Below are 27,286 nucleotides of genomic sequence, written 5' to 3'. Positions count from 1 at the left end.
GGAGAGTCCTTGAGTCAAGCTTGTGTCTAAATCACATCTGCTAACATTTTGGGGTCACAGATGTACTTGAAATCCTTTTTAGCAGAATGTGCGTGTATACCTGTAGACAATTCTGCGTTTGGTTTTACTGATGCCAAAGCCTCCTTACTGTTTATAAGCCCAGGTTTACGAACAGCTCATCTATGTAGGTGTTTTCAAGGTGTTGTGTTTGATTTGAGTGGGGGATAAATTTCTTAGAAGATATTCATGGGACTGAGTGCAGATTAGCAAGTGCACTCGAAGCGCTGTCTGTATGCCAGTTAACTGCGAGGGGCTAGGTTTTCTTCAAAGGGCTTATGCTTTTTTGTTTTTGTCATCAGTAGGATCCAAATCTAATACTTCATTGGGAAAGGATGTGGGCTCTTAAATGCTATAAATGTGAGTGCTGTGGGAGTGATTTTGTCAGCTGCAAGGCTCTGAAGTATCACTTTCGACAGAAGCATTTTGGAAAAGCTCCCTGTGAAAAATGTGGCCAAGAAGTCCTCAGGGAAAACCTGCAAGATCACAGTAAGGTACAAGTCGGGGAACGTAGGGGGAGACTTGGGGTTTTGCTCCACTTTTTCTAAAACACCTATGCTTTGTTTCTTTTTTTTTTTTTTTTTTAAGATTTTATTTATTTATTCAGAGAGAGAGAGAGAGAGAGAGAGAGGCAGAGACCCAGGCAGAGGGAGAAGCAGGCTCCATGCAGGGAGCCCGACACGGGACTCGATCCCTGGTCTCCAGGATCACACCCTGGGCTGAAGGCGGTGCTAAACCGCTGAGCCACCCAGGTGTCCCTTTTATTTGTTGTTTTTTTGTTTTTTGTTTTTTGTTTTACTCTCTTCGTGGAGATTTATTGACAAAAAACCAAAAACGAGGACAAACCTGCAGTCATAGGCCGGACGGTGGGATGCGGCTGCTGAGCTGTGTGTCTCAGTCCCTGCTCTGAAGGCTGCCCCTGGGGATGCTCAGCAGAGTTCACTGGGCACAAGTGTTGGATCCAGGGCAGCTGCTCTGGTTTAATCATTATTCCAAAATGCTTGTGAAGTGAGAGGATTCTCACAACCCTAGAACTTCTACTTCCATTGTAACCTTGGAGGTCGATTACTGGACTTCCCCCCACCCCTTTCACAAATGAGGGAGCAGAGACCCAATGAGGTTAAATGATTTGCCCAAAGCCTCCAATAGTCAATGTCAGAAAAAGAGCCAAGATTTCCTTCTTCTGATTTTATAAAACAAAACCTAGTGCTTTAAAAAAAATTGTATCTCTTTTTCAGCACCGTGGTTCTCATGGTTCATTTATTCATCTACAGCGGGGTTCTACCCATATCAAAAGAACAAATATATAAAAGATAGTGAAAGGGAATAAAGGGGAAAGGAGGAAAAAATGAGTGGGAAATACCAGAAAGGGCGACAGAACATGAGAGACTCCTAACTCTGGGAAACGAACTAGGGATGGTGGAAGGGGAGGTGGGTAGGGGGTGGGGGTGACTGGGTGACAGGCACTGAGGGGGGCACTTGATGGGATGAGCACTGGGTGTTATTCTATATGTCGGCAAATTGAACTCCAATAAAAAAAACTAAAAATAAAAAATAAAATAATGTGTACAAACAAACAAGCAAAAAAAACATACCAGCACTAATAAAATAGGCAAATCAATACTGGAAAACAAAAACAAAAACAAAAACAAAAAAAAACAACAACAACAACAACAAAAGAACAAATGGGCCCTGCTGTGCTTCGGAGACATAGAATGAGAATCCCTCTGCTCCTGAATGGGAGCATTTAGTGAGAAGCCAAATGAAGACGAGGAGGTCTATCAAATAGCTCTTGTAATTCCTATGTTATGTTTCTTTTTCTCAGTCTGTATATGACAGGTCAGCCATGGAGAGACACAAGCTCAACTGGGAAAATCTAGAAGAAAGGAATATAAAGCATATGGCTACAGAGATATCAAAAACCTGCAGGATGTGTTCTAGGCACTTTGGAACAGTCTTTAGTCGGAAGAACCATGAAATACAAGAGCATCACTTCACAGCCAATAAAAGAGGTAAAAAAAAAAAAAAAGACACCTGGCTCTTTCCCTCTGTGTATATTTACGTAACATAGAAACCATACTTTGGTTTTCCCTCAGTGCAAGGCTTCAAGGGGTGTTTCTAGGGACAGGAAATAGAGAAGGAAGGGGATGGAGATGGAGACTGCATGCTCTTGGGGTGGCAGGGCCGAGGAATAATTTTGCAAAGCCAAATTTGAGGAAGAAGCTGGGAAGTCAGGGTGTCATTCAAAGAGACAACACAGCAGGATTCTGTGGGCTTGCAGTCAAAAGTGAAAGTGTCAGGAATTCACGTGCGAGTCAGGTTAGGGTCCATCCATGTCAAAAATAACCACGAAACTAGGATCTTATACCTTTTGTTCTCATATTTGTGGTCTGACCTCTAAACTAACTGCTGCTCTATGACAGTCTTTATTAAAATAAAAATTTTTCCAGGAAATAATAATTGGTTCTGGATACAGGGATGTCACGGAAAAGTAATTATTTGTTGATGAACTTTCCCAAAAGACAGTAGTATACAAATTGGATGTTATGTTTCAAGCAAACGAATCAGAGTGTCAAAAAAAAAAAAAAAAAAAAAACCCAAACCACAACACATCACAAGAATCTATCAACTTGGCTTAATTGATAAACAGGGGCCATGTATTCCTTGAGCATTGATATAAAATTTCTTTAAAAATAAATAAATAAATAAATAAATAAATAAATAAATAAATAAATAAATAAAATAAAATAAAATAAAATAAAATTTCTTGTTACTGATTAGTTCTGAGTATGTTCTGATTTCTGTTATGATTTCTTCTGTGAGCCATGCTTTATTTAAAGAATGTATTTCTTAAAATTTCTTAAAGCATGGTATATTTTTAGGTATTTTTATTACCGACTTCTCATTTAATCGCACGGTGCCAGAGAACGTAATCCGTGGGATATTAGTTCTCTGATATGAGCTGAGTTTTATCTATAGCTGAGTATACATTCCATTCTTGTGAATGTTCTATATATGCTTGAAAGTTCGTTCCAAGAAAAAAAAAAAAAATAAAGTTCGTTCCAAGAGAGAATTAGCGAATTCTTTAAGGCATTTGAGTTCTCCAGCCAGAGGCCAATCTAAAATTAATTTTCAGTGCTACTATGAATTGGTTGTATAAACCTGAATGAGGGCTACTTTGTGATTGCAGATACTGAAGGATTTTTTTTTCCCCTGGTCCATCCAATGCAGAAATGATGGAAGTTTCTTTGCTGTTGAAGCGGCTCCAGATATGCCACCCCAAATTATGCCTCTTTGGTGTACTAATTATTTGGAGGTGAGGCAGTTGAGAAACAGTAAAAGCAAGAACACCCCGCTCTCCCTGCGTGAGAGCAAGCCAGCCAGGCTCCCGCTCTCCTGGCCTGGGATGAGGAGGGTAGCCTTTCTCCTTGGAGGCCTAGAGACGGCACATGAGTTGTTATAAACAAACCTTCATTACCTTTATCTTTCATTAGTTCCCCCTGTATGTTTCCTGGTCACCTTCCCACAGTCCATTGGCCTTCGAAGGCTCCAGCCCCCTTCCCTTTGTCGAAACACTTCTCCACCATTTATTGTCCTTTGCATAAGTGGTATACAAGCCCCCAGGTCTCACAGCTACTTTGAGTTTTCATTTCTTTTCTGTAAAGAAGCCTCTGCATATATATAAAAAAAAAATGTTAACACCGGTAATATTTGTGTGCCTCTTCTGCTAATCTGTCTATCATCAGTTTGGTTCACATGCCCCTTTCACTGAACCTGGCAATTCAGTTACTCACTTCCTTCTCGTGGAGGATGTGGTCAGTCTCATCAGCTCTTCTGGCTCCAACCAAACACACAGCTATGACATCCCTGTTTTTTTTTTTATATATATACTTGTTTATTTATTCATGATAAACACAGAGAGAGAGAGAGAGAGAGAGAAACAGAGGGAGAAGCAGGCCCCATGCAGGGAGCCCGATGCGGGACTCGATCCTGGGTCTCCAGGATCATGCCCTGGGCCGAACGCAGGTGCTGAACCGCTGAGCCACCCAGGGATCCCCGATGTCCCTGTTTTGTTTTGTTTTTTAAATGTACTATCTCCTGATTTCTAGATGTTGGCTCAGTCTTTTCTTTTTGAAAGCACTGTGCAGGCCAAACCAAACACTCTGAGGCACAATACGGCCTTCAAGCTGACAGTTTCGCACCTTTTAATAGATGGTTTAATGTGGAGTTCTCTACCCTGGGATCATTCTGTTGAAACTTGTTAACATACCTGTTTTTCATTTCGGAACTTGAAACAATTTAGTAAATTGGAGCAAAGTTTTTTTTTCCTTCACATACGAATGTTGGAATATGTGTTTTCTGAGAAATTCAGCCATTTCTCTACAGGGACCAGGGGTTAAATGTCAGCTAATCTGCAGGGAGTGGTTTGCTCCCTGGCACCGAAGGTTCTCTGCTTGATGCCCTCCCCGCAGAGTCAGTCTCCCTGTTACCACAATGAGGTAGTCCTGGTGATTAACTAGACATAATTTGCATATAAAATTGGATTCTTGGGGATCCCTGGGTGGCTCAGCGGTTTAGAGCCTGCCTTTGGCCCAGGGCGTGATCCTGGAGTCCCGGGATCAAGTCCCACATCGGGCTCCCTGCATGGGGCCTGCTTCTCCCTCTGCCTGTGTCTCTGCCTCTCTCTCTCAGTGTCTCTGGTGAGTAAATAAATAAAATCTTTAAAAATATATTTTAAAATTGGATTCTTGCCTTAGACACACATCATTTCTGTGCAGTGTATGCCAAATACTGATCATGTCTCTATGCAGCCCAAATGTCTATAGGATTTTCCCCTCAGAATATGCTGGAGTGTAAGAGTCCTCAGGAGCTGCAGAGATTCGCAGATGAAAATATCCGCCCAGCCCCGGGTGCTCTGAGGGCCGCCTGCGTGGCCGAGGTCGGGGCCCTGCTCCAGCTGCTGCGGGCCTGCTTCCCGGTGCCCGCCTCCCGGGTGATCCAGGTGAGCTGAGCCCCGGCCCCCCCGCCGGACACACAGCCCAGGGACCGTCCCTCCCCCCGGAGCTAAGCGCATCAACCGGGCAAGGGCACATGCTCAAAGGCCAGCGTGCCTCCTGCGTGGGGTGACACGGCCTCCAGGGAGCCCTTGGAAATGCCAGGGTAGGCCTCAGGTTGGCGGGACAGGCACTCAGCCGTGGGACACCTGGAGCCCATTAAGATTGGCAGTTTTTGCCCAAGGGATGAAAGTGCCTTTACGTTGGCAGGGCCTAGGGATTGGCTCACACTTGACCGATATTTGTAAAAGCTTAAGGGAATTTCAGGCCAAGGGGTGAGCCTGTCCCCCAGGGCCCTGTTTCATGCCTGAGCAGTCCGCCTGTGGAAATAATTAGGTGCCGCGCTGATGGGCTCCCTGTCAACTTAAAGACCACGCGGTGTGTCCAGGAATGGTTGTCCACAAGAGCACAGGACATTCCTTGCAGAAAAATGGCCTGAACACAGGAAAGGAATCCAAGTAACAATGACGGTGTGGGTTCCCCCCATTATTATTATTTTTAACATTAATACCATCAGTGTATACTCTCTAATCAGTGTCTAGAGAAAAAATCCAGGGCAGGGATCCCTGGGTGGCTCAGCGGTTTAGCGCCTGCCTTTGGCCCAGGGCGCGATCCTGGAGACCCAGGATCGAGTCCCACGTCAGGCTCCCTGCATGGAGCCTGCTTCTGCCTCTGCCTGTGTCTCTGCCTCTCTCTCTCTCTGTGTCTTTCATGAATAAATAAATAACATCTTAAAAAAAAAAATCCAGGGCAGTTCTGAGGGCATTTTATTCCAATAATTTTTCCACTCCTTCATTGAAAAATGCACACATCGGGGTGCCCGGCTGGCTCAGTGGGTGGAGCATGAGACTCTTAATCTCGGGGTCCTGAGTTGGACTCCATGTCAGATATGGACATTCCTTAAGAAAAATTTTTAATATTTTAAAAGATGCCCCCGGATGCACATATAATTGTTATAAAATCATCTTTAGGCCATAGGTTGGTGTTAAAGCAAAATTTATTAAAGGCCAAAAATGATCTTTTAATGTAACTCTCTAGCAAATAGGACTTATGAGTATGATTAAATTCCTCCTTAGGCTAGCTATGGGAAAGCCTGGACATGAAACTATGTATTTTCCTCTACAGATATAAGGTGCAGGCACAGAGCTGGAAACTGGGAGCCAGCAGTTCTAGTCCCATCCCGCATGACGGGCCGAAAACAAGGGCCAACCGTCAAGTTGCAGAATTGTTGTGCCCTTCACTCTGCTCTTGGAGATCGACAGTGCGTGTACATTAGCGTATTGAGAGCTCTCAGGTTAAGGATGCTAAAAACTACATTTCTCATATTCCTTTGTCACTATGATTTCTGACGGGAAGTACGTTTCATAAATTAGTTGCTCTAGTGCGAACCGTGTTAAGAATGGAGTTAAGTTGGGGGGAGCCCACGGGGCCCGAGACACCCTCGTGTTAGCTAGTCCTTGTGACTAGCAGAAACAGAAGGACTTTGGAGCCAAGCTTTGGAATGGTTTCTAATGTCGCATGAAATTGCATTGTCCCTTCATGTGTCACCATCTCCCTTTGACAGGTTGCTTTTACCCAAATCGCAGGCCACAGGTTTCTCTTACCAGTGAAGAGATTCCTTTGGGAACCTGCAGCCCAGAGTTTTCCTTGGGTGCTAAGGAAGGCAACAATGTAGTGTTAATTACTTTGAGTTTTGACTTTTATAAAATTACATTTAGCAAGAGATCTGAAGTAGATTCTTATTAATTCTACTTACACAACACTTTAGTAAAATCTTCCAAGATCTATTCAGAAACCCAGCAAACTAACGTCCACCAGAGCATCCATCGGTCCCTGATGGTTCTGACTGTCCCAGGCGGGGTTTGTGTTAGGGCAGTGGGCCTGGGACGCCTGCCCACGCGTGAGCTGCGGGCTGTGCGGTGGTGAATTTGATTCCTGCGCCAGTAGGTTCCTTCCAGTCCAGTGGCTTTCAAGAAGAGTCTGAGAACTTGTGGCTCTGAGTCTTAAGGATTTTCAGGCTTTTTCTGCAAATCATGCTTTCTTGTTCATAGCTGGACCTAAGTTCTCAGTAGACCGTGTGATAGATTGCTTTCTCCTTCTCCTGTCCTTTTCTTTTTTCAGGGTGAGGAGCATTAAACAGCACATAAAAGCTATTCCACAATGTTAAATTTTTTTAAGTTTTTTTTTAAAGACTTTATTTATTTATTCATGAGAGACACACAGAGAGAGGCAGAGACACAGGCAGAGGGAGAAACAGGCTCCATGCAGGGAGCCCGATGTGGGACTCGATCCTGGGACTCCAGGATCATGCCCTGGACCAAAGGCAGATGCTCAACCACTGAGCCACCCGGGTGTCCCCCACAATGTTAATTGACCGTATAATGCTACAACTTGAAATCTGTGCTTTCCTCAAGGTTAGTTGAGGTCTTACCCACGTTGTATCGTTCGTCTTCTACAGGGTGGTTCTTATGTAAAGGGGACCGATACCCAAGGACGCTCTGAGATCGACGTCGTGTTGCTCAGTGATGTGTTTGCCAATGTGAACCATTGCAAGAAACAACTGAGAGAAGGGTTGGACGCTCTGAGAGAAAACTTGAAGCAAACTTCACGTGGAAACAGGTTTGGGTGAAGGTGTTCCTGTGAATTCTTTTATTCCACAGGTGGAAAGTCAGCTAAGGGAAACTCTTAGCCTGGCACAAAAGGGCATTATTGGGTAATAATTACTTGTGTATGCTAACATTAAATTCTTGGGAGCAAACCTGGAGAGGTTGCCCCAGAGGCATTTTTTTTAAAGACTTCTAGCTAAACTTTCAATGAAAGTTCATGAATTTGAGATCCCATGATTTAAGGACTAATTATGTCTTCTCCAACGCACCTTTATTTAATTTCCATCCCCTTAGCTGAAATCTGACTCTGAGGAATGCAAACAGGAAGGGGTGGGCAAGGTGCCCCCAAGTACCAAGAGTCTTTGAGACACGTTTGTCTGATAAACATTCCCTTCAGCGATATCCCGGGGTCTCTTGCTGATGTGGCTTTGCTGACATTAAACACAATATGTCTTTGCTCCAAATGTTGAACTAATCAGGCCTGGTTTTTTGGTGTTTTTTTGGGTTTTTTTTTTTTGGTAAGTTTCAGAAAGAGAAAAAGAAATTAAAAAGCCTCGACATATTGTTATTTATTTTTCTATTTCATTTTTACATCTTCTGTTATTTTTTTCAGTCTAGTGAATTGTGGATGAAGAAAAATGCAAATATCTCTGTTGTAAAATGAAGAAAATATTTTTTTCCTGAGAAAAATAGACCAAGCTGTGTGCCACTAGAATTCAAAAATAAGATCAATGATTTAAAACAATGTCCCAGAACTGTTTCTTAATTTAAATAATTGATTCATTACCGAGCCCTTGCTTCAACTGAGTATAGAGAAGTAGCTTGAATGTGTCTTTTATTGAAAAATACTACCTTCAGGAATACCAAGCACCTACTAAATTGTGGCAGTTAGCAAAAGACGTCAGATGAATGGCATAATGGTGACTATAATGAAGTCCATTGGGTTGGAAAGGCAGAAAGGGAAATGATGGAGTTTCACATGCGATTACACTTAGGATGGAGAAAGACCACCTTTAAGACAAAAGAAAACAGAAAGGAGAAATGGGAGAATGTGTTTTTCATTTTACCCATTGCTTCTTCCAAGTTTTCCCCATTAAATTTGTAAACTATGGGGTACATTATACCATTGTTATTATTATTTATCAAAACAGAACGTTAATGTACTCTAAAGACACATTAAAAATAAGAGTTAGGCTATATCCTTTTCATGGTGACCTTATTTGGAATCAAAATATTTGTTTTTCATTGTTAGGTCTTTTTTCTCTACTCCTTGCCCACACAGCTTCAAAGAACCTTATGGACGCGCTCCCCCTAAAGCTTTTCCCCCTCCTCCATATCTCAGGTGCCCTTGGTCCTGGAAAAAAACAGTCCTGGAAGGTCTGTTTAGATTTCCAGAATGAGTTTTGAAGTAAAACCCATGAAAAAATAATAGCCCTGAAAACCTTGGTTCATTTGCTCTAATTGTTCCCAACTAAAAACAAGCGAACTCATTTTCTCATCTGTGTTCCTTCTGTTCTTTCAACTCATTAAATAGTTTAATTGAAATCCTTTAAAGTTGAACTGAATTCCCAGGTAACCACCATCTTTCCTTTGCACCTGTCAAGTGCCTGTTCATTTTCTCTTACCCCGAGTGGTTTTTCCAGGGATGGATTGTTTTAATTCAGCCTAGAATCTATTTTATCCCACATTTTGTCTCTCAGAATGGTTCCCATGGCTGAAAAGGAGCATGTTTGCTAAGGGCTGAGTCTTAGAGGCAAGCCCAGGAGGGACTGTGAAGGCAGGGAAGGAGGCCCATTGTCCAGGGTGTTGTCCTGTGCTGACATCTGTACACAGCAGGCGCTTTGTCAGGCTTTCTTCTCCCCTACCCAGAGCAACCAAGACCATACCGCAATCCATGTGAAGGGAAAATTAAATTAAACGTGGAAAAGAAGCAGATATGTGGGTCTGACAGTTGGTTTTGACTCCCACCCACGGAGAGGGTAGAGTTTATTGTTTCAGTTGATGCCTGGTTTTCGGTGATATATTGTTTGTTGCTGTTATTTTAAAAGCTATTCAGTTCCTTTATTGTGAGAGATGGATGTGAGAAAAAAACTCTTTCTTTTCCTTTGAAACTCGTCCATGTCTTAACCTACCAGTAACAGCAACTGTTCTGTGTCAGTCATTTGCGAGGCCCTGCTGGTGAATGAAATCTCAGGAGACCTGGCCAATAAGCCCAAGGTACTGGAAATCATTTACACGCCAGAGGAACTGTGCTCCTCTCTTTACACATCAGTGTGTTTATTATTTAAAAACCACAGTGGGAAAACATACTCTCAGTTTTTAAAGGAGACAGTGCTGTAAAATGTGTCGTGCCTATAGTGGTTATGGTTATGACGGGGATTTCTCCCCATTATCTCTTATTGCTTTGATTTAGAGGTCTTGGAAACAAGGATCCCTGTTTCGTTTTATTATCCAGTCAGAGCATCTTCAGGCTCTCCTCTGGGAAATAGTCTTTCGGCACCACATGGCAGGACGTGGAGTTGTCCTGATAAGATGTGGACAAGCCAAGACATATTCGTGGACTGGGTTGGAAGAGTAGGAATGGCTAGTAATACCACCTGAGGGCTCGTGAACGGGCACTGCTAGGACTCATGCCTCGTTTCATCTAATAACGTTAGCAAGAATCCGTTGGGATACTCATTGGACAGTAATGTGCCTGTAAAGTAGTACTGACATTCTCATTAACCTTGACCCATTCTAGAACACTGAACTCCTTGATGGATTTAATACTTCATTCAAGCTCTCTGGTATTCTCAAGAGTAAACTTGACATACGTCTGGCCATGTCTCCCATAGCCCTGTCTCTTGGCATTTCTAGTGATTTCTTAAGATTCAAGCCAGGACACTGTGCATACAAAATCCTAGAGGCTTCAGCTGATGTTCTTTTTCCAAAGAGGGTTTACGCTTTCTTTCTTCAACAATTGGCGAGAATAAGAGCTGATTACTCACGTCGCACCTCATATCCGTTAAAAAAAAAAAAAAAAAAAAAGTGTCTGGAGGCGAGAGCATCCTAGTTCTTAAGGATCCCCAGGTATTTCGAACATACTGGTACAGCCCTAGTATGTTCACCAGAGGGACTCCCCCTAGGCCTTGTCTCCTCAGCCCTTGAGGCTGAACCATAAACCATGTTGTTCACCCCAGAAAGACTGTCAACACTCCCATTCACATCTTCAAGACATCCTGCTTTGTTTCCTGAACCATACTTGTCTCAGACATCTTCAGAATTCAGCAGATGTTTTAAGGGAAAAGGTCATATTTCAGGTTCAGCTCTCCATCCTTCCCTTTTCATCAGGACTGTGGCCTCCAAGTCTCTTAACGTCGTGGCAGCCCCATGAGCTTGACAGAGTTTGGCTGGTTTCTTTAATACCAGCAGCTTCTCTTTGGCCACATGAAATCCGTGTCTTCAGCCTCTTGTCTGTTCCCCAGGTCAGTGTATGTCATATGTCCCCAGAAAAAAACCAACAGAATATCTATCCAACTCTCCGAGATCTGATGCCCCCACCCTCATGGGACCTCAGCTTCCCCAGCTTCATCAACTCCCTGGTGCCTCTCAAATATGCTTATGCATGGTTTTTAGAATCTAATTTTCTAGTTGTTCTTTTTTTTTTTTTAAAGATTTTTATTTATTTATTTGAGAGAGAGATCAAGAGCACAAGCAGGGGGAGTGGCAGAGGGAGAGACAGACTCCTTGTTGAGCAGGGAGCCCAACGTGGGGTTCGATCCCAGGACCTGGGATCATGACCTAAGCCGAAGGCAGACACTTAACTGACTGAGCCACCCAGGTGCCCCTTTAGTTGTACTTAACGAGGCTCAGCCTCTTATAAATAACTCCTTTATACCAGGAAGTCGAAGTCTGATTTCTTTCAAACTATTTTGCTTAATCATATTCGTGATTAGCAATATCTTGTACTCCAATCCATATTCAGATAATAATTCATTTAACAATTACTTGTTAATCACCTACTATGTGTCAGATACTAGGGACAGGGCAGTGAACAAAGCATACACAGCTCCTGCCTTTGTTCAACTAACATCCCAGTGTGAGCGAAATAAGCAAAAAATATAATTCCAAGTGGTAACCAAATGCCATGAAGAAACATAAAGCAGGGTAAGGGGGCAGGGAACAGGAGGGAGCTCCTGTTTTAAAGGATGGGCAGGTAAGGCCAGATGGGGCAGTGGAGGCCTGAATAAAGCCAGGGCTGAATCCACGTGGGTTATCTTTGAGGAGCGTATTCTAGGTATAGGAGCAGCAATTGCGAAGACCCTGAGGAGGGAACATTTCTGGAATATTCAAGAAATAGCCAAGAGAGTAGCAGAGCTAGAGTAAGAGGAAGGATGGTTGAAAATCATCTTGTGTTTTCTTTTTTCTCTTTTATTTCTCATGCCACATCATGTTCCTTTTTTAAGGATCCTAATGGGAAAGAGAGCATCATTGTCTTTAAGATTTAATTTTTTATGTACGGAAGGTCTTCACAGTCATTCCTTTGAGATCATGGCCTGCTGTGACGTCCTGGGGCCTGCCCCCTCCACAGGTAGGATGTATTTATTTTGTTCCACAGGAAGCCTTCAAATGGCTGCTTATTCAGGTTGTCTTTCAGGTTGTCTAATCCATGATGGGATTAGAGCCCTTAGACAGGGAACCAGACTGCCTATAGCAGAACTGGAACATGTAGTGTTTTTAGGAGCCACTTTTCTATAACACGTAAGCACCATGCATCTGTATGCTGCCAGTTTTTAATTTAAGAACTGTGATTGGGATCCCTGGGTGGCTCAATGGTTGAGCACCTGTCTTTGGCCCAGGGTGTGATCCTGGAGACCCGGGATCGAGTCCTGCATCGGGCTCTCTGCATGGGGCCTGCTTCTCCTTCTGCCTGTGTCTCTGCCTCTCTCTCTGTCTCTGTCTCTCATGAATAAATAAATAAGATCTAAAAAAAAAAAAAACTGTGATTAAGGACTAACTATTTGTCAGTATGATGGAGTAGAGAAAGAGTGCAAAAGAAGTATGGGCATGCCTGCAAGGAGCTGCTTCTTGTAGTGGGAATCCTTATTTGAGCCTAAGTAAAATTTGCACCAGGATTCAGCCACAATCTGGTGGACTCAGGAGGGTAAACGAGTCTCCCCCAGTGGGAAAGATGGATTAGAAACACAACTTCGGTCCAACTTCAGATCAGTATTGAAGAGAGAGGACTCAGCACCAGTGGACTCAGCACCAATGGACCCATGCCTCTGTCTCTTAGAGAAAGATTTCAAAAAAAAATTTTTTGAGTGAACACCAGAAGAGCTGCATCCTGGCTGTCTGCTATGGCAGACGCAGCTTTGCAGCCTGAGTGGTGGAGTACAGCTCAGAGGTGATTGTGTGAGCAAGGAGGGCACACAGAAGGCCTGAGCAGCCGAGAGGCACCCTCACTCGGACTTGTGAAGATGCAAGAACAAGCCCCCCTCCTCGATGCTCTAACTTTCCTGGTACTGGCAGAAACAGTTGTGACTTTGGCAGGCATGGCCACCCCTGATGGTACTGCTGGTTTTGGTAGGATCATCGATGCTTTTGGTAACAGCAGCCACAGAAGACACCAGACAGCACAAACGATGGCGGAGAAGATGGTAATGGCAAATAGCATGTGGTAAAGAGTCTGCAAGCACGTGTGAGAGAGTCGAAGGGGGCATCTTAGATAGGGGAGGAATTTGAGGGAACTCCCTAAAGAAATGTGAAATGAGAAGAACAGAGTCATAGAATGACATCGTTATGGCCGTTGTCGAGGTTGTTTTTATCCCTAAGGTGTTGTGGTATCTAGAATGAGATATGAAATATAAAATTTAGTCATACACATAAAAAGGGAGAACAGAGTATCTCCATTAGGCAAGAAGATGAAGGCCCTGTTATGGGCCCCTCTAAATTCACGTGTGGAAGGCCTAACCCCCAGTGTGACGGTATTATGAGGAGAGGCCTTGGGGAGGTAGTCAGCTTGAGATGAGGTCATGGTGCTAGGACCCCCATGATGGGATTAGAGCCCTTAGAAGAAGAGGAGACCCCAGAGCTTCCTCTCTGGGCCATGCAAGAAGGCTGCTAATTGCAAGCCAGGAAGAGACCTATCACCAGGAATCGAATCTACCAGCACCTTGATCTTGGACTTCTCAGCTTCTAGAACTGTGAGAGAATAAATCTCTATGTTTAAGCCAACTGGTCTGTGGTATTTTGTTATAGTAGCCCAAGCAGAGTCTCAGATGACTAAGTGATTTATGTAGATGTATATATATTCTCCAGAGAAATTGGGAGTTGAGTCTAGGGTTTTGCTTGACTAGAAACATTTATATATGTCTTCTTTTTGAGTCAATAGCTTGGAACTGAAAATGCCATTGCAGCTAGTGAGCCAACACGTGACCAGTGATCCGCTTATAGCTTAGTAGGACATCTTAAATATTTTCATTGATTTTTTCATTTATCTCATTCGACTATTATTTGTGGAATATCTACCATGTGCTCTTAGTTACTTACAATGAATTAGATGAGAGTTCAAGATTTTTGTTCTTCTGGAGCTCATATATTGTAGAGAAGAGATTCATGAGCCAAGTAACTCTGAAACTTTCAAGCCTCAGTTTTTCATCTATAAAACAGAGATAGTTGCAAGAATTAGCAATGGTTTGAAGTCATGTGATAACATGCTTGGCACAATGAATATTAAAAAACAGATAACTCTATCTCCTTAAGTCTTTTTTTTTTTTCTCCTTAAGTCTTGTATAGGCTCATGAAGCTCTCATATTTGTGCAAATGCTTTCTTTCGTATGTGTGCCTGCACAGACTTCAAAAGCACAATTGTTAGCCAACAGCAGCTCCTGGTAATTGTCTTGAGGATTTGAGGCTATATCAGTAGCTCTCGAGTGAAAATGTCTCCCAGAGGAGCCAAAGCATATTTTTACACTGGCTTCTGAGTCCCCTAAGTTCTTGAGCACAGCTGTGTGAAATGAATTGAAAAATCCTAGAATTATTATGTAGTCCTGCTTCTCTCCCCTGATGATGGGAAGTGGGTTTTACAGGACAACAACAATCCAGCAACTCAGACAAGTCCTAGGATTCCAAGGAATTTCTGTGGGCAACTAAATGTTGCTGCTAATTGTCAGAGCGAGACTCAGATGATCAAAATCTTCACAGACGTCCTGAGGTTATTGCCGGCACATCTTGCATATGTGCTGGACAATTAACAGCATGACCCATGTGCCACAGAGCAGCCCAGGGCCATGAGATCTGATAAGACTGTGATTGACAACATTCCTGCTTCAGATATCGTTCACAGATCAGCACTACCAGTGTCACCTGGGAACTTGCTAGACATACAGAATCTTGGGCTCCATCCCAGACCTGCTAAATCAGAAACTTGGTTTCCAAAGATCCCCACATGATTCCTGTACTCATTAAAGTCTGAGGACCACTTGAATTAGCCACCAGTTAGGAAGCATTTGGGCTCAGGTCTAACCTGCAATAGAGGGCGATAGGGTGACAACAGATGACTTAACACTCCAGCCATGCTGACTTCGAGGAATCTACTTAACCTCTCTGACTCTATTTCCTCATTTGTAAGCTGGAGAGAATAATAGTTCCTGTATCTCAGAGATGTAAAAGAGTAAATGTGTTAATAATTATAAAGCACTTAGAAGAGTACCTGATTCAAAGCAAGGGAGCTAAGTCTTCCTGCTTTACAAGTGATGGTGATGATATGATGATGATAAAATGAAGCTTAATAAACTCGCCTAAGTCACACAGAGTAGAAACAAAAATTCATAAGCCTCAAAAATGAGTTAGAGATCACTAACTTGGGTTCCTGCCAGTGAAGAACTTTGAGGGAGAGGAAATGTTGATATAGTAGTGGCTTTGAGTAGATAATCCCTGGGTCAGCCATGGCATCTTATCAGATAGAGTAGGTCACCAATACCTGACATGCCTATTGAGTACCAAAATTTGAGTTGAATTATTGTCTTTATCATCATAAATCGGAGTTTCTGTCCAAGTCTGATTGCTAAGAAAGGCAGAGAGCCTCCCAGTAAAACTGAAAGGTCTTTTTAATAGTTCAATAGACTGTTGCTGGGAAAGTTTAGGACTAAAAAAAAAAAAAAGTAAGTTTAGGACTAGAATAGATTTTTTATAATATGCCTTGGTAAGAGTACTTTCCATATATAACTCTATTTGTTTATATCTATCATAGAAATTCGATTTTACTTTCTAACCTGTTGATAATCAACCCACTATTATATCTCTGATTTGGCCCTCAACGGCTGGACCAGTATAAAAAGACTGTAGAGATATGCTTGAAATTAGGAATCCAGATCAAACTATATATAAGTGTTTAATTTTTTTGTAAAATGTATTTTATAAGTAAAATAAAGTTACTGGGCAGTTAACTTTACGAATTGTAGATTCAAAATTTGCCACGATTAACAAGTGTGTCATGGTGTGACAATTTAGTTGGGCAAAAGGATAGGTACTTATAAGGGCTGTCCAAAATAAATTCATATTAGAACTTATAATTGTGTTGAATTGGGAAAATTTAAATAGATTACGATGAAAGATACTAAATATTTATATTTCGTACAAATAGAATAAGCACAATCCGAGGTGATGTTTTAGGGGATTGTAGTATTAAGCCATGAATAATTATTTGAACAGTCTTGCCAACTTAGTCTAGTCTTCCTTCCTCATTAGTATATCACTAACTGAAGTGGATTATTTGTTTTAAATTTGATATAAATACATCTTTTAAATCATCTCTACCTTGATAAATATAATAAATTTCCTCCAGCATCCGGGTGGCAGGATCTCTTCTGCAAGAACGTATACGAATAGGAACAATTTAGATATTAACCAAGGGGGACTATGGAAGTTATTTCCAGAGATCCTGGTGATATTTAGTTTACATGGGGATGATATTTGCATAAGGTAATGAAATCTGCTTCTGGGAAATAAACTTCCTCCATGAATAGACAGAAAATCTGCCTCATTAGATTTTCTTGTACCAGAGTTTGCTCCATTCGAACTGCTCCAGCGTCATGATGTTTGAAGCTTTCTCTTTTAATTACTTGGGTAAACTGGAACAGCTTTCCTAAAAAGAAAACAACTGCTTTGTTTTAACTGACCAAGGTCTAATTGATCAGAGCTCCTTTGTATCAGGGGAACCAAGAAAAGAGAGGAGGGAGCAAAGTCTCACAACTGTCTTTGTTCCTTGGTGTTCACAGATTTGAGACTTCACCTTTACCGCCAACTGTACCTCTGTCACGACAGTGAAATGGCACAGCTGTGGGCCTTGGCCCTCTTGCCATACCAAGTGGATTTTGTCAAGGCATCTGTGATGAGGGTCAAGGAGCTCATTCGTTTAATGGTACACTGGTTCAGGACATCCTTTGCCAACTCCACGGAGGAAAACAAGTATGTAGCCAGCACACGGGCACCATGGGAGCTTCCTCGTTTCAGATCCTTTTCCTTCCTTTATATTTCTAGGCCCTACCTCTTTCCTTGGTAGGCACAGGAGAGGGAATATACGGGGAGAGAGAGAGAAAGCAATGTCCAGAATAGGAACATCTATATTACGTTATTCCAAAACAATATAATGGTTTGGTAGGAACCAGAGAACAGAAACAAACACATTCAGTGGCATAACCAGATGGATTGGCGCAAAGAACGAAGGCGCAGGGAAAAGCTCAGGGGAACTACTAGCATGTTTGAATGGGATGTTTACCGTTGGAGCTCCAGTTGTTCCTTCTGCCTGCGGCCAGTTCAGTCAGAGGCAGAGTTGTCTTTCAGAGAAGGGGGGATCCTCACAAGTTGATACGCCCGTGTTCTTGTATCTTTCCTTGCCTTTGGTAGGAACAAGCTCAAATTTAGGATGAAGGGATGGGAGGGAGACTCAGGGACTCGTTTGAGTATTTAACGATAAACTTTTGATAAAGAAGTAGAAATGAACTCTCCACTTGGCAGAAATAGCAGAGACAGGGATTTTACTATAAGATACTTATATATGGCACTTTCTACAAGGATTATGTCTTCTTTGTCTTTGTATAAAGTTGCTAATAATCCTGATTTGTTCATCTGAATCGCACACTCTCTATACTCTGTATTTTTCTGTTTACCATTGAAATCATTAGTCACTTTGCAAAAACATATAGTACTTCAATATAATTACCTCCTGTATCTAAACATCTTTAAACATTCTATATGTTTTTTTCTTATTTGGTTGAGTAAAAATGTATTATTAAAAAATAGAACAGAAGAACAAAGAAATAAAGCTTCCTACCTAAGTAGATCCGTGGTTGGATAACAGGACTGGTTTTGAAATCTAACACTTTTTTTTTTTTTAATGGAGACCATTTATAGGTCTGCAAAAATAAACTTATCTATTAATATAGCAGAACAATAATTCTAAGACTTGAAAAGGTGGTATTGTGGGGAAATTGGACCACATATGTTATAATATGGTAATTGGTTTTCTATTTTGGGAAAGTAATCTGGTAATGTTGTATTAAACATTTATTATGTGTTAAGGATTTTAAAATATTCAAACCATTTGTCAAGGTAATTCCCTTATATGAAAAAAAGTGACAGTAAAAAGTAAAAAAAAAAAGTTTATTTATTACTCAGTTACAAAAAAAGAGTTGAGGCCATTTATGACATTAAAAATATGTCATAAAGAAAGAGTACATAAAATATAAGTTTAAAAAAAGAATTGAGAAATACCTAGAGAACTAACCTTAAAGAAAATAAATCACATTTAAAAAAGGAATTTGTGTAAATATGTTCAGAATAGTGCTGCCTAAGGTAAGGAAAACTGGGAACAACAAAAATGCCCCTGAAGAGCAAATAAACTTGCACACACGAACCATGATGAAATACTATTCAAGGCAAATTTGGGAGAATTGTAATACCTGGAAGAGGTTAAATGAAACAATGTCAAATGGCTAAAATAGAACCCAGGATAGTGTGAACACGTATCAGAGATATGTAAGTACACATGTAAACATGCCGTAAAATGTCTTTCTCCCCCGTTAAATTTACTCTCATGAAATATGAAGAGCATCTCCTGCTTGAGTGGTTTTCAACCGTGGCTTGCTTTTGGCACATGGGAGTATCAGCTGGTTCAAGTGGAGATGGATTTGAGGTCTGGTGTTTGTTGTTGTCAACCCCTAAGGAAGTATTGCAAGAAATGAATTATTGATCAGTTGAAATCTAGCTTGCTGTCCCATTACCAGGATAAAATATTTCGTCTAATTTTAGTTTTTCCTATTTCCTTTACTGAAGTAAAAACAAATGACCAATAGTGATAGTAAGAAAATGTCTCCATTCTATTAGGGAAAAAACTGCTTGATTTTGCAACGTATCCTCAAAAGAGATTACTATGGCTAATGAATGCCAGGGTAACAAAAATACATATTTGGATAGCAACCAACATGAAATCCTGAAACTGTTTTTTCCTGTTTTTTCTTTCCTCCCATGAGTTTGTTTTTAACCCTCAGCTTTAGTTTTTATTTTATTTTTCCCTGATGTACATAAACTACAATTTAAAAAAATTAATGTAAGAAAAAAAATTTTTAATTAAAAAAATTAATTTAAAAATTAATGTAAAAAAATTCTAACAATGTTTAGGACATATTTTGCCAAATTTGTTTTTTTACATATGCTTGTTTTTTTTTTAAAAAATACAAAGGGTTTGCAGTTTGTGTATCACTATGAAAATTGTTTTTTCATTTAACCTGTATCTTTTTATATCTTAGAGATCTACTTTCTTTTAATGACTGCACAGCACAGATCACTGCTGTGGTTCAAATCAAACTACATATGCAATATTAGATATTCTGGTAGCTACATTAGAAAGGTAAGAAGTAATAGATGAAATTAATTTTAATAATATATTTAGCTCACTATACCCCAAATATTATCATTTCAACATACAATCAATATAAAAAGTAATAATGAGTATTTTCCTTTTTTTAAATCTAAGTCTTCAAAATCCAGTGTGTGGTCAAGTCAGACTAGTCACATTTTCTACAGAAGGAATAGAAATGGAAAATGCTATTGAAAGGGATGGAACATATCAAATTCAAATAGAGTTTGACTGCATTAATTTACAAAAAAGACTGTATTAATTTATAGTCTCACCAATAGAGTATGTTTATTTTCTCACGAACTCACCAGTGTTGGATATTATACCTCTTTATATTTTGCCCATCTGATTGGTGGAAAAATTATTGTTTGATCAACAGTGAGATTGGAAATAGGATTTCTTCTTCTGTAAATTGCCTGTTGAGCTTAAATTTTTCTCGTAAGTGGATAAATCTGTCTTCATCCTCTGGGTTAAGGGAAGCAGACAGTCCTTCATTCTGTGTCTCTAGGTTCCGGAGACTTCCCTCATCCTACACAGTGGAGCTCCTCACCATTCACATCTGGGAACTGGCAGGAAAGCCCCTGCTCTTCAGCCTGGTGCAGGGAATGAGGGCAGTCCTCAAACTTCTGGTTCGATATGCAGAAATCGATGTTGTTTGGCACAGACACTACCATCCCAAGTTTCCCATTTTTGTAAAGGTGAACCAGAAACACACAAGGTAACTATTTATCTTTCCTATGCCCTGAAGATAGAAGAAGCACGTTTGCCATCAAAAAAGAAAATCCAGAGCAGAGATAGCTCTATTGTGATTCACTGTAAAATGAGAAGGCCTTAATTGGCACAAAACCAATTCCCTTTGATTACTTCTCACAGAACTTTAATTCTCAAGTGTGAATTATGAGGAATTTGAGTAGAATGAATCAAATGTGGATACACATGGCAAACGAAGAGAAAATTGAAGGCTGAAAGCAGGGAGAAAATGCCTCCCAAGTTAAAAGGTAAAGAGGAAAAATGAGAGGGAGTCAGATTTGGGGAGCAGAAGCAAGATGCTGTTTTCTGATAGATATTAGCCCTCCGTGGACTTGCTTCCACCCTTCACAGAATCCTTTTCTGCACCAAGTTCCTTCTTGAACTCTGACATTCCCTTTTCTCACTATGGAACAAATCAAAACTGAGTTCAGACATGGATAGTTTTGTGTTTTGTTCTGTTTTATTTTAGGCCGTTCATTTTAGACCCTGCCAACCCTACTGTCAACGTGTGTGACACCTGCAATGCCTGGGACGAAGTTGCTCTGGTGGCGAGACATAGCCTACTGAAGCCTCTTTTCAGCAGAGTGAGGGCTGAGCCCCCTTGGCTTTTCACAAACAACTGGTAAACTGGATAAGGAGCTACTGTCCTTGGATTTCCATGAAGAAAATAAAAAGGATGCAAAACATATTCCCAGTTAGAGTGCTCTGGAGGAAAGGCAGTATGAGGGAAGCTTGTCTTAGCTCTAATTGACTACCTTAGTGACCCAGTCTTTAACAAACATATCGATGAGAGTCATCATTTAGGATAAACCAATCCACTTCAGCCTTTAGGAGAATTGGAGCCTCCTCTCCTTTCCTTTTTTTTTTTTTTTTTTTTTTTTGGATTTATTTGCTTTGGTGGCCTTGTGGCCAAAACACATTTTAAAAAATCTAAGTAGCCACAGTGAATAAATAAATAAAATTCCCAGGTCCTTTCAGAGAAGATTAACTGAAAGGGTAAAATCACTCCCCTTTTTTTTAGTTTTAATTCATTATGGTTTCAGGTTGACTTTTCAACTCTCCGTGTGGTCTGGTATTTCACTGAGACTCCTGTGTTTTCAAAATTTCCCCATGAAAACCTGCTTGCACTAAGTACAGCCTATTCACTTCTAGACATAAACTAACAAATCACTACCTGGAAACATGGAAATATCTGGAAGAAACACCATGGGTTGCCTCAGAATAAACTGTTTCCAAAATCATTTTATGACTGCCTATGTCACAATGCATGGGTCAGAGTGGAGCCATTCTTAAAGGTTGCAAGGGGCTCAGTCATAAGGAGGGGCAAATAAAGTACCCAGGCTATGAACTGTCCAGCTTTGCCACAACTATTTTCATTTGGTGCTATCAACTGTTTTCTTTTCTATTAAGTAGCATTAGTAGCCACTGATAATGAAAGCCAGGGCCCACCAGAAATAGACCAGAGGAAATTTCCTGACTCACTTGCATGGCAACAATTCATCAGCATGGAAGATGTATGAAGTGTGACTGCAGATTAATGCGAGTGATTAGGCTTCTCCACATGACAAGAACGCTTACATATAAATGAGTATTGGCCCCTTCAGGCGAGTCCTCACAGAACTTGTATGCTTATTACAGTGATGTGATTGGTCTGGAAACACTTTTCGACTTCCCCTCAGGGGGGAATGTTCTTTTGAACATCCTTAATGGTGACAAAATTTGTCCTTTGAGGGTGCTTTTGACTTTTGGAAATGGTACAATGTATTCAGAGTGGGCATCTGTTATTTTTTTTGTCTAGCCAGAATCCTTCTCCCCAATTCATGGTTGGAGTGACTGCATTTCTTCTATTCATTCTGCCTCTGAAGCCTCTCAAGGGAAATACTTTTTAAATGACCTGGGAAATGGTCATTTCTCCTCACTTTGGTAACTGAACCCATATTTCCCTCCTTCTCTACTAGGCCTATGTTGTTAGGTGGGATGAATTGACCACAGGTTCTAGGGGGACAGATGTGTGACTCGGGAATGGCACAGGGATTGATCGAACTAAAACACCACTATAGTGCTCGGTTCTGGGATTTGGATGTGAACTGCTGGAAGAGAATTTCTTCTGCTGCTATAAGGGAAGTGTGAAACTGCTGGTCACTATCTTGCTGCTCCAAGGGGACAGCCTGCCTAAAAACAGGGCCAACATAAAAGGAAGCTGCTTTGAGAAATGAGGAATAATACACATAGATGCGCATATGTACACATCATTGTCACGAGAGAGACCAAGTCCTGGTTTGTGCTCCTGGATACAGATGTCCCTGGAGCAGAAACTCTTGTGTCACAAGCCAATAAATTCCCCTTTTGCCTAGTAGGTTTGATTTGGGTTTCTACCTTACAACCAAGTGAGTCCTTGACTAGTCCAGTAGGACAAAAACCAGGTCTGGTGAATGAATTAACTCATCATCAAGGAGTAAGGAAGGCACCAACCCACTGATAACAAATTCTACTCAAGAAACATTCACTCAGCACCTGCTAAATATTTGATCTAATAGTCCAGATGCTAAAATAAACTAGTCAGTTCAGGACGGCAAGGAGCTTTCAGCCAACAAAAGACACTGCTTTTCTTCTTCCTTTGTTCACATGGATTCAGAGGACCATTTCCAAAGACAAGTCCAAGACTGGAATGTCTTTGGCAAAGGCTATATTCTTGAGCATTGTCAGAGCTCGTTATTAGCTTCCTGAGGTAATTAATTTTTTAAGAGAACAACAGTTATTTGATGTTATGAATTCTATCTTTTTCGAAATAGAGTCCTGTTTTGCTTCTGTGATCATACCTCCTGTAGAACACGAGAACACAGGAATTTCTATGCAGGAGAGCAAGGGCAGGATGATCAACACGTAACACATAAATTTATTTAATAGTTTGAAGGACTCCTGACTACTGTGAGACCTCACAGTGGAGTGGGAGGGGCAGTGAGTGGGGAAAATGTTAACTCTGTCACCAACCAGTTCTAGACTTACTTTTCTCAGCAGCATTTTTATCACTTGAAGAGGCTCTTCCTCATGTTGGTTTTTTGGGTCTTCTCTGAAGATAAAAAGCCCAGAATAATATTGTGTGATTTTGCTCTGAATGAATAGGGTCCGTTTTCTTGGGCTACAAGGTATGTGATCCACTCAGATAAAACCATAAGAAAATTTTTTGCAGGGCACTTTGGCCAGCAGCTCTTGCCATCCCCTCATGGGCTTCACGCTTTTACCTTCTCCTTGCCTCTCTGCCTCTCTTTGCATCTGCTCTCTGCACCCATTAGTGTCTCCTTTTTCTACTGAGCAGCTTTCTCTACTAACTCCTTGTTCCTTCTTCCTCCTCACTTCAGTTTGCACAGACCATAGAACATGGTCTCATGAACATGACTTCCAACTTCCCCTCCTAACTCAACCTGCAAATTCCTTTCATGTTTCTTAGTTCACATTCCTGAGAAGACAGACTGATCAGTCCAGTTTGGAGTTTTGAGCTAGATTACCCAGAATCACTGGCCAGTTATGGGGCAGCTGTGATCAGGATAGGGCAGTGTCGTGTGGAACCTAATGAGAACACCAAAGAAGCAGGAAACCATAGGAGTATGGGTGCATGGGACAGGCTCCGTGGCTACTGTGCTCAGTGTAGTCCTGCTTTTGGTGCCTGTGCCTTTCCTCACTTCTCTACACACTGAAAACAGTCTGCAGAGAAGCTTAGTAGCTGCCATTTTCAGGTCACACAAATATTCCTGTTTCTCTAGTGATACCAACTTAGAAATTTTCAGTTTGTAAGAAGGCAGGAAAAAGTTACCTTTTGTTCAGTACATCAGCAAGTAGAAGAAACCATGATCGGAAAAGCAGCAAGTTGGGATGCCTGGGTGGCTCAGTGGTTGAGCATCTGCCTTTGGCTCAGGTCGTGATCCCAGGGGTCTGGGACCGAGTCCTGCATTGGGCTCCCCAGAGGGAGCCTGCTTCTCCCTCCACCTATGTCTCTGCCTCTCTCTCTGTGTCTCTCATGAATAAATAAATAAAATCTTTTTTTTTAAAAAAGGAAGAAGCAACAAGTGATGGCAGTGGGTAGGGTATTGGCAAGGTACTCTGTGGGGTGCACAAAGAGAAAATAAAGAGCCTGGAGATCCAGTTTGTGAGTGTGAAATATGCCCCGGGGGGGTTATCAACTATGCCTTAGACCCACAGCTGCCCTTGTTCTACTGTCCCCTGCCCACTCGCAACCTAGAGGATGTATGAGGTCCCATAGATCAATGTTTGGGGGTACCCTACTGCTTATATAGGCTCATTTGGGAAACTTGCCACCATTTATGACCTTGTTCTATAGAGAAATGCACCCTCAAGGTTGAACAACTGACTTAAAATGTATTTATGGTACGTAATTGTTTCTAAAATTGGGAACTGCTATAAATAGATAACAATCTTGGATTTTCACTTGCAAACCACTGGCAAGTCAACAGCTCTCCAGGAGTTTCTGCTTACCTTTCCCACAACCTACTTTGTTCCAAGGTACAATGTGCTACCAGGGTTTAGTCAGGTTTAAAGGAGCAACTTTAACCATGAGCTAAAAGATCTTTCCAAGGTCTCTAGTAAAGGGATTAGAAGTAATTCCAAATGTTAAGGCCAAAGTGATAAAAGGGTGGAAGCTACTCTTTTGGTAGAAAAAAGCCATATCTCTTTGCCCCTTCTGTTTTTTTCCAGCTTCCAAAAAGGGTAGAGAGGCAACATTCCCTTCTCTCCTTTATTCCTTTCTGCACTCTACCACAAGAGGTGGTTAGGTCCAAAGGGGCAGAGCTGTGCTGCCCACCAAAGGATGTGTTAGGTAGCTTCAGGCCAAAAGAGCTCAAATTTAAGTCTGATCAGAAACACCTGGTAAATCATCCAGACCTTCTCCTGTAATTTGGTCAGCAGGTCTAGGCTGTGGCCCAGGAACTTGTATTTTTAAATGAGTACCCCAGATGATTCTGGTATGGATATTTCATGTATCATGCTTGAGAAAGCAAGCCTGGACCCTGGGGCAGAATCTGTCTATACTGCTAAGATATAGCATACTTAGTGTAAGTATATTTATAAGTATATACTATACTGCTAAGTATATATCTATACTGCTAAGATATAGCATACTTAGTGTAAGTATACTTATAAGTACTTAACACACACACATGAATGTGCTTGCCCTGCTTTAGCTCTGGGCTCTAGGAAAGCCTGTTGCTCAAGCAAAAGATTTTGGTCCCACCTAGCTCAACATATGAATTGGGGCCAAGACCAAGTGGAGTAATAGCTCCCACTGGTTAGGCCAAGGACCTAAGAGCCAGACCTTCCTGGGTCGAGCAGACATTCTCAAACCTTGTTGCACATTGAAATGACCCAAGGAGTTTTAAGAAATACTGATGCCTGGGCCCCATTTCCAGAGAGTTTGATTTCATTGGTCTGGATATAGTTTAGACATTTAGCATTTTTTTCAAGCTCTTTGGGTATTTCTAATGTGTAGCCAAAGTTGAGAACCACTGTGGTAGAGAAAATGATTTTCATGTTCCGAAGAGCCCTGGCTAAAAACAATATTCACTCTTTAACACCATAGATACCAAAGAAGAAAATATCTGCATTTCTGTAAGGCAAAACAAAAAAGTATCAACAATATATAAGTGATAATATCTTGAATAGTGTTTACTTGTAAATGTAGTCAAGGATAATGGAAATATTCTTCATCTGACTTCTTCAGTTCTTTGGAAAGAAAGAAAAGTATGGCATGATATAGCTCAGAATTCTCTAAAGCATTTCAGAGATAAAGTCAACTACATCAATACTGCTAGCTTCAAAAGTTTCTCCCCAAAGAAACAGGGAAGTATTAGATATTTATGCTTTCTTTCTCTTTTTTCCTGAGACATTAATGATCAGTTCAAAGTTGATGTAGGTACGGCATTTCAGGAATATCTGTGATTTCTTTCTTCTCCTTTTCTAGAGGTAACTAACTGAATGAGTTTAGCAGAAAATATATCAGTGGACTATAGCTTTTGAACCAAATTCTGATCATTAGAGGAACAATGACTTCATTAAATTGGTAATATTCTGATAGGTTCACATACATTTAGTGACCAGTTTGCTTTAAGTGGCTTTTTCATAACATTTTGGTACATTTGGATTTTGTGAAAATTAAACTATCTCTTGTTAAAATGTAGTACAATTCTGTATGTAAGGATGATGGCATTTAGACATTTATCTTAGAGATGGGCTACATGGGGCTAGTGTCTGAACTCGCTTGGATCCCTGCTGAAAAGTTTAAGAGACAGTAAGTCTGTGCTCAAAATTAAGAGTTCTAAACTGGAGGTTCTTGGACAGAGCAATCCATGTGCTTTGGAGAAGTCCACAAACTCTCTGAAACTGTGCAAATTTGAATGTATATACTTCACTCTATTTTCCTAGGAAAAGATCATGACTTTCATCAGATTCTCAAAAGAGTTATAACCACAAAAGTTTAGGACTCAGAGATCCATGTATTTAAATAGAAAATCCTCCACTCTAATCCTTTTCAACACGGTGTGTCTGTGTGGAGAACAAGATACAGAAAAGGAAAAATAATAATAATCTTCTTTACTTTTCAACCTGGCTTTTCTTGCGTCCAGAGTTATAAATGCTTAAGTGATGTACTGACAGCCCTTTTGTCTTAGCTGGCATTGATTTTGCTATTAATGAGCATCAAAGGGCCCAGCGACAGCAAAGATTCTGACTTTTGTTTCTTTTTCTGTAGGTTCCGTACCCTTCCAGAAAGAGTAGGCAGTTTGGGCCAGCTGGAAACAACTGCCATGGGCCAAGGGAGAACTTCTGCTTTTAGTTTACACAATTGTGCACTTTTCTGATTGTAAGGTAGAGAATAAATTTAAGTATTTTCCCAGCTGATTCTGGTTCCTATA

General features: G+C 41.0%; 3 protein-coding genes across 3 annotated transcripts in view; 2 read left to right on the top strand and 1 right to left on the bottom strand.

The window, feature by feature from the left end:
* The window catches only part of LNPEP (leucyl and cystinyl aminopeptidase), a 111,603-nt gene extending 111,101 nt beyond the window's left edge, over positions 1-502 (top strand). Inside the window, exon 17 of the mRNA XM_072789708.1 lies at positions 363-502. Within this exon, the coding sequence (XP_072645809.1) occupies positions 363-375 (13 nt within the window). The 3' untranslated portion in view covers positions 376-502. The remainder of the gene's footprint in view (positions 1-362) is intronic.
* On the top strand, positions 393-27,270 carry LOC140612392 (2'-5'-oligoadenylate synthase 1-like). Its single transcript, XM_072789782.1, has 8 exons — positions 393-551; positions 1,883-2,069; positions 4,869-5,059; positions 7,570-7,730; positions 12,163-12,287; positions 16,978-17,167; positions 20,125-20,334; positions 20,836-27,270. The coding sequence occupies exons 1-8, from the start codon at positions 393-395 to the stop codon at positions 20,990-20,992; spliced, it is 1,380 nt and encodes a 459-aa protein (XP_072645883.1). The 3' UTR covers positions 20,993-27,270.
* LIX1 (limb and CNS expressed 1) overlaps positions 18,369-27,286 on the bottom strand; it is a 61,404-nt gene continuing 52,486 nt past the window's right edge. The window contains exon 6 of the mRNA XM_072789835.1: positions 18,369-18,918. Coding sequence (XP_072645936.1) covers positions 18,793-18,918 — 126 coding nt within the window. The 3' untranslated portion in view covers positions 18,369-18,792. The remainder of the gene's footprint in view (positions 18,919-27,286) is intronic.

The sequence above is a fragment of the Canis lupus genome, chromosome 2, assembly GCF_048164855.1.
Source record: "Canis lupus baileyi chromosome 2, mCanLup2.hap1, whole genome shotgun sequence".
NCBI classification, from domain to species: Eukaryota; Metazoa; Chordata; class Mammalia; order Carnivora; family Canidae; genus Canis; species Canis lupus.
This window is presented reverse-complemented; position numbering and strand designations above follow the sequence as displayed.